General features: G+C 40.6%; 1 protein-coding gene across 1 annotated transcript in view; it reads left to right on the forward strand.

Annotated features, from left to right (window-relative positions):
• LOC115177485 (pre-mRNA-processing factor 17) overlaps positions 1–5,297 on the forward strand; it is a 46,893-nt gene extending 41,596 nt beyond the window's left edge. The window contains exons 14-15 of the mRNA XM_029738337.1: positions 884–1,028; positions 4,758–5,297. Of these exons, the coding sequence (XP_029594197.1) occupies positions 884–1,028; positions 4,758–4,935 (323 nt within the window). The 3' untranslated portion in view covers positions 4,936–5,297. The remainder of the gene's footprint in view (positions 1–883; positions 1,029–4,757) is intronic.
• The last annotated feature ends 2,980 nt before the right edge of the window (positions 5,298–8,277 follow it).

An 8,277-nucleotide genomic window follows, 5' to 3' on the forward strand; every position in this document is an offset into this window, starting at 1 on the left:
CAAAAGAGAGCCCAGTTGTATTTATCCGTTTCTCGTCCACCTACAGCGGTTGGCATTTTGAGATAATGGCATCCCTTTATGTGGGATTGTTTGGGAGGCACTCGGAAAGGGAGGACACACATGCACACACACAGTGGAGCGGGTGCACACACACAGTGGAGCGGGTGCACACACACAGTGGAGCGGGTGCACACACACAGTGGAGCGGGTGCACACACACAGTGGAGCGGGTGCACACTGTTACTGAGTCCTAGTGTCTGCGTAGAGAGACAGGCGGGTTGCTAGCTAACAGAACGTCTGTGAAGCTAACATCAAAGTTGCATCCCAAATTGCACCCTATTGAACATGGCCCAAAATAGTGCACTATATATAGGGAAAAGGGTGCCACTTGGGACCTAGCCCAAGTAAGCATTCGGTCATCAAAAGTATTTTCATTCTTTCCAAAGTGATTGGCCTCATCTTTCCCTCTCAGGCGGTTACAGAGATCTGCTAGTGTCTACTGGGGTGGTCCACTCCTACGGGCCTGAATGAGCCGGGACAGAATAATACAGGCCTGAATAACACAGACCATAATACCTAGCTTTCCGTTTAGCTCAACCAACCTGGCTTGTTTCACACGCTCAATCTGTTTTACATTTTATCATTTATTTCTAGTTTTATCCCAAGCCCCTTGATGATGCATTGGCTGCTTTTCACACTGTGAAAAGGTTGATCAGAAAGGTGTTGTTTTGAAATAACTTGGTCCAGGCCCACTGCTCACTGGAGTCCTGACCTGGGGGGTCAACCCCTAACATCAGCATGCTCTAACTAAAACTCAGAACTCAAAATAACAAAGAAATGTAAAAAGAAAATTGAAATGTTATTGTATTTTCTCCCACTGTAGGTAAGTGGCTGGCCTGCCAGTCCATGGACAATCAGATCCTGATATTTGGAGCCCAGAACCGTTTCCGTCTGAACAAGAAGAAGATCTTCAAGGGCCACATGGTGGCTGGCTACGCCTGCCAGGTGGACTTCTCCCCAGACATGAGGTAAGACAAATCCATCCTATACATTAGTACAAACGGTAGCAAAATGGTTTGCAACGGAAACAAGGTGTTATTTTATTATTCATTTAAACAAATGACCTTAGAAACCATACATAGACAGAATGCAATAGATAGACGCACACAAAGTCCAACAAACATCAATGACATCACACCTGCTCAAACTCACATGTTCCCACCACATCCATACCCGTTACGTTTCTCACTCCAACATTCCCTCTCATTCTTCATACCTTGGGCGTTCCCAGTGCATGTAACACTATGTCATATGGCCTCAAATTGTGCTATTCTATTTCTCTCTGTAGCCCAAATTTGTTCAATATTTAAGTAATAATACCTTTGATTCATCCACTGTCTTAACGATGGAGGATCATTTGATTTCCAGTTTTTAAGTAGAATTTTTTTTAAACTGATTGATGAGAAAAGTATGGTCCAACCCATCGGGTATCTCACTGTACCCTCGTATGCCATGTCTTGAAATATGCAGATGGACGGATTAAAAGTAATCTTAAATTGTAAAACTTCTGACAGCCAACTTCCCTCAACATTGCTCTGATGTCAAAGAATATTTCAAATATACATTTCATGATATGAAACTTAAGTTGCATGTATTTGAAAATATCTAAATTGGTCAGTCCAAAATCATTTTTTAATTCTGTCATGGAAATTATATTTTCTATTACCAAGTCAATTCCGGTTTCTATTACTTTAGTTTTCCACGTGGACCAATTTATTGGTGAATTCAGAAAAGCTACCCATGGATTGTTCCATAGGGGTGTGTTTTTTGGGAGTGAAATTGGTTCTTGTAGAATCCCTTAGATTTTCTTCCATATTGTTCTAGTGTTCTTAACTAAGAAGTTGTTAATGTTCTTAGCTTTATCCTTAGAAAATAGAAAAGATTTTTGGGTTGAGCATGCGCATCTTCAATATGAATCCATTGTTCCTCTTTTGTACATTTAACAATTTGTCTCAAGTAAAAGTCTTGGGTGTTGAGTTGATACAATTCCAAGTCTGGAAGGTTAAAACCACCCTCAGACTTCAAGAGATGAGTTTTATTTGCCCATATAAAGTCATTTATGAGTGTATTTTTTTTGAATGACTTCGGTGGGGTAATTGGTGTTACCGAGAATACATGTAAAAACTTATGAGGCCTGCCATTCTGAAGAGGTTTATTCAGTGCTGTGAAAAAATATTTGCCCACATTCAAATATGTTTGATACTGAATGTTATCAGATCTTCAACCAAAACCTGATATTAGATAAAGGGAACCCGAGTAAACAAATAACACCACTATTACATACTTATTTCATAAACAAAGTTATGCAACACCCAATGCCCTGTGTGAAAAAGTATTTGCCCATTACACTCAATGATTGGTTGTGCCACCTTTAGCTGGAGTGACTCCAGCCAAACACCTGTAGTTGTTCATCTGTCTGTCACATCGCTGTGGAGGAATTTTGTCCCACTCTTCCGTACAGAACTGCTTTAACTCAGAGACATCTGTAGGTTTTCAAGCATGAACTGTTCTTTTCAAGTCCTGCTGCAACATCTCAGTGGGGATTAGGTCTGGACTTTGACTAGGTCCTTCCAAAACTTCAAATGTGTTGCATTTTACCTATTTTCATGTAGACTTGATTGTGTTTTGGATCATTGTCTTGCTGCATGACCCAGCTGTGGACTGATAGCCTGGCATTCTCCTGTATAATTATTTGATACAGAGCAGATTAAGCATGCTAAGTATAAAATATTTTTGGGGGGTCCACTTAAAATTATTGCTTTAGATCATGAGCTATTCTTTTTTTTTTCTTCCAATTGACATTATTTCTGTTTTTCCACAAAGTTTATATCCTGAGATTTTAGAGTATTCAGAAAATATTTTTAACAAGGGGGGGATTGAGTTTGCAATATTGGTCATTTAAAGTGCCTTCAGAAAGTATTCACACCCCTTGACTTTTTCCACATTTTGTTGTGTTACGGCCTGAATTTAAAATGGATACAATTTAGATTTTGTCACACAATACCCCATAATGTCAAAGTGGAATTATGTTTTTAGAAATGTTACAAATTCATTAAAAATGAAACCCTGAAATGTCTTGAGTCAATACGTATTCAACCCCTTTGTTAGGGCAAGCCTAAATAAGTGCGGGAGTAAAAATGTGCTTAACAAGTTGCATGGACTCACTCTGTGTGCAATAGTAGTGTTTAGCCTGATTTTTGAATGACTCCCTCATTTATTTTTTTACATTTTAGTCATTTAGCAGACGCTCTTATCCAGAGCGACTTACAGTAGTGAATGCATACATTTCATTTCATGCATTTAAAAAAACAAAAACAATTTGTACTGGCCCCCCGTGGGAATCGAACCCACAACCCTGGCGTTGCACACACCATGCTGGCGTTGCAAACACCATGCTCTACCAACAGAGCCACAGGGAAGACATCTCTGTACCCTACACATACGGCAAAATGGAAGAAAAATTCGAACATTTGTTAAAAATAAATTGTTTAATATATATATATATATATATATATATATATATATATATATATATATATATATATATATATATATATATATATATAAAACAAATCTTTTTTTTTTTTTTTTTTTACAAATGTTCGAATTTTTCTTCCATTTTGCCATTTCACAGTATTTTATGTAGGTCGTTGCCGAAAAAAAGACAAATCAATTTTAATCCCACCTTGTAACACAACAAAATGTGGAAAATGTTCTGGGGTGTGAATACTTTCTGAAGGCACGATCAGGAGATCGTCGGCAAATACGTTTTTTTTTTTATTCATGTTTACCAATACTGATACCTTTTACGTTTGGGTCCTGTCTAATTCTTTCTGCAGTAGGTTCAATTGCCAGAGCAAACTGGAGGGGGTAGAGAAGACATCCCTGTCTTGTGCCCATTTGTAATGCAATTTCACCAGATATATTATTTGTGTATATTTTTGCTTTAGGATATTTATATAATATTTTTATGAGATGTATCATTTCAGCTGGAAAGTTGAAGGCTTCCAAAGTTTTCAATAGAAAAGCAAAGATGTTCTTATTGGACAAATGCAGGTAGTCCCTTCCTGTTTTCTTCCGTTTGGTTTCTAGTGAATACGACCTAGGGCTTCAGGGATCGGTTTCTCAGGGACATGACCCCTTAGGGGTTCACCTGGTGTTTGTCTGAATAGGATGTATGATACAGTAATGGTACAAGCCTTTCAAGCAGAAGATGCACCCTTTAATTTTCCAATTTAAAATGTACCTACTGGATTCAACCCAGGGGTTTATGTTAGCAAAGGGTTTTGAGGAAGACATTTTGGAAACTTCAGGGGGAGAGGGAAGGGGTGCGAGAAGTCACATCCCCCAAGCAGGTAATATTGTGTATATCTACAAACTGACTCGTCTCTACTTCCTTCTGAAACCAGTCCTTCAGTCAGTTAGTGTTTCTGAAGACGTCCTGTACGTAGAGCACTAACCAGGCCATTTACAGGCACTAATTTTAGCTCATACCCCAATTAAGAGCCCACTCACCCCTATCAGCAGGTGCCTTCACTTCTCTCTTAGTAACCATGGCAACAGCAAGTAACCCCTCCTTTGAGCAGAGACCCAAATTCACACCACCTCATGTGAAATGGAACATGAGTCATTTTTAGCAGGGAGCCTAACCCCTCTCTCTCTCTCCTCCCATCTCTCCATCCCGCTCTCTCCTGTAGCTATGTGGTGTCTGGTGATGCGGATGGGAAGCTGAATATCTGGGACTGGAAGACCACCAAGCTGTACCACCGGATCAAGGCACACGATAAGGTGTGCATCAGTGCCTTGTGGCACCCCCATGAGACCTCCAAGGTCATCACCTGTGGCTGGGACGGACTGATCAAGCTCTGGGACTAGAGACATGGGGGTGGGGGCTGCAAAGGGACTCCCTCTTTTTAGGGGGAGAGGTGGTCTTTCTGGTATGTACTTTCCCTAATTTAGTGGCAGGCTAAAAGCCATAGGGCTGGTATCTAGTCCTTTTGTAACAGTGTATATTTCTACCCCATCTGAAGAGAGGACAGCGATGTATACCTAGAAAGATCAACATTTTCTCCGTGTGTTAGTGTTTAGAGGGTTTCTCAGCTTTTCATTTCATGTCTTCTGTTTTAATCAGTGATGTCCGTATTGTTCACACAATTTTTTTTTATCCTGGAAAATATTCTGTTTTCCAATGTATGTCCCTTTGTGAAATTAAACATTTTATAAATTTTGCCTGTCAAGAAATTGGTTTCCTTTGGTCAAGTCGTCTTCTACTTCCTTCTTTTGCCGTTGGTCAGATATTTCGTCAAGTTTATTAGGATTTCTTCTCTTTAGTAACGGTTCCCTTCTCACCGTTAAATCCACACAAACCCCTCTGAAGAGAAGTGTAGCCAAGTTGCTATTTCTCTTAGTGTCTTTATAGACTTATCAAAAGATCAGGGGTATACATTTTTAATTTCAAGAGTTTTCAGAATGCATTAATCCTTAAAATGTAAGCCTGAACCGAGTCTAGCTTTGTGTAATAAATTTGGTGACAAAGTAGTTGGAGAGCTGCAGAGAGAAGTAAAGGGAGACGGCGAGAAGTAAAGGGAGACGGCGAGAAGTAAAGGGAGACGGCGAGAAGTAAAGGGAGACGGCGAGAAGTAAAGGGAGACGGCGAGAAGTAAAAGGGAGACGGCGAGAAGTAAAGGGAGACGGCGAGAAGTAAAGGGAGACGGCGAGAAGTAAAGGGAGAACGGCGAGAAGTAAAGGGAGACGGCGAGAAGTAAAGGGAGACGGCGAGAGTAAAGGAGACGGCGAGAAGTAAAGGGAGACGGCGAGAAGTAAAGGGAGACGGCGAGAAGAGAAGTAAAGGGAGACGGCGAGAAGTAAAGGGAGACGGCGAGAAGTAAGGAGACGGCGAGAAGTAAAGGGAGACGGCGAGAAGTAAAGGGAGACGGCGAGAAGTAAAGGGAGACGGCGAGAAGTAAAGGGAGACGGCGAGAAGTAAAGGGAGACGGCGAGAAGTAAAGGGAGACGGCGAGAAGTAAAGGGAGACGGCGAGAAGTAAAGGGAGACGGCGAGAAGTAAAGGGAGACGGCGAGAAGTAAAGGGAGACGGCGAGAAGTAAAGGGAGACGACGAGAAGTAAAGGGAGACGGCGAGAAGTAAAGGGAGACAGAGATTGACTCAATCTCAACCTTTCTGACTCAATCGTTCTGTCTCCCTTCTCTCTGCAGCTCTCCAACTACTTTGTCACCAAATTTATTACACAATTCTAAGCTCGGTTCAGGCTTACATTTTAAGGATTAATACATTCTGAAAACTTTCAATTAAAAATTAATACCCCTGATCTTTTGATGCTGCTATGAAGGCACTTAGGGAAATAGCGACTTGGCAACACTATTCTTTTCAGGGGGGGTTTGTGTGGATTTAATGGTGAGAAGGGAATCATTACTAAAGATAAATTTTTTAAAAAGGAAAAGGGTTTGAGAGAGTGGGAAAACAAACAGCAGAAGTTGTGGCGGCTGGATTGACATTTTCTATTATTATTCAAATTGTGAAGAGGGAGAGACCATACTATTCCCTCAATCTGCTCATTATAGCTGCAGTTAAGGTTACACATTAACACAAATTTCACCATCTTTGGTATTCGCTATCCGAATCATCCTGATTCAACATTTGCTCAGGCAAACTCGGTCTCCTTACAACTTAAGTATTTTCAAATTCCCAGTTTAATGTCAAATGTCATACATGTTAAATGTGTATTGACCTAAGACGAGTGAGGCGATTCTTCACATCCTTGATTAGTTGTTTTCCCTACAGTAATAGTCAAAAGTTTGGACACACCTACACATTCAAGTTTTTGTAGTTGTTTTACTCTTTTCTACATAATAGTAAAATAATAGTGAAGACATCAAAACTATGAAATAACACATGGAATCATGTAGTAACCCAGAAAGTGTTAAATCAAAATATATTTGAGGTTCTTCAAAGTAGCCACCTTTTGCCTTCATAGCTTTGCACACTCTTGGCATTCTTTCAACCAGCTTCATGAGGTAGTCACCTGGAATGCATTAAAATTAAGGTGTGCCTTTTTAAATGTAATTTGAGGAGTTTTGAGCCAAGCAGTTGTGTTGTGACAAGGTAGGGTTTGCATACAGAAGATAGTCCTTTTGGTAAAATACCAAGTCCATATTATGGCAAGAACATCTCAAATAAGCAAAGAGAAACGACTGTCCATCATTACTTTAAGACATGAAGGTCAGTCAATCTGGAAAATTTCAGGCAGTGTGATGAGTCCAAATATGAGAGTATTGGTTCCAATCGCTGTGTCTTTGTGAGATGCAGAGTAGGTGAACGGATGATCTCCGCATGTGTGGTTCCCACCGTGAATCATGGAGGAGGATGTGTGATGGTGTGAGGTGCTTTGCTGGTGGCACTGATTTTATTTAGAATTCAAGGCACACTGAACTAGCATGGCTACCACAGCATTCTGCAGCGATACGCCATCCCAACTGGTTTGCGCCTAGTGGAACTATCATTTGTTTTTCAACAGGACAATGACCCAAAACATACCTCCAGGCTGTGTAAGGGCTATTTTACCAAGAAGGAGAGTGATGGAGTGCTGCATCAGATTACCTGGCCTCCACAATCACCGGACTTCAACCCAATTGAGATGGTTTGGGCTGAGTTGGACTGCAGAGTGAAGGAAAAGCAGCCAACAAGTACTCAGCATATGTGGGAGCTCCTTCAAGACGGCTGGAAAAGCTTTTCAGGTGAAGCTGGTTGAGAGAATGCCAAGAATGTGCAAAGCCGTCATCAAGGCAAACATTTTACATTTTTACATTTTAGTCATTTAGCAGACACTCTTATCCAGAGCAACTTACAGTAGTGAATGCATACATACATTTTATCTTTTCTTTTTTTTCTCCATACTGGCCCCCCCGTGGGAATCAAACCCACAACCCTGGTGTTGCAAACACCATGCTCTACCAACTGAGCCACAGGGAATGCCCAAATGGGTGGCTACTTTGAAGAATATAAAATATAAAATACATTTTGATTTGTTTAACACTTTTTGGGTTACTACATGATTTCATGTGTTATTTCATAGTTTGATGTCTTCACTATTATTCTACAATGTATAAAATAGTAAAAATAAAGAAAAACCCTTGAATGAGTAGGTGTGTCCGTTGAAACCCAGGTATGGTCATTCTCTGGGTAGACGGTCATGTCTTTC

The sequence above is a fragment of the Salmo trutta genome, chromosome 1, assembly GCF_901001165.1.
Source record: "Salmo trutta chromosome 1, fSalTru1.1, whole genome shotgun sequence".
Taxonomy (NCBI): Eukaryota; Metazoa; Chordata; class Actinopteri; order Salmoniformes; family Salmonidae; genus Salmo; species Salmo trutta.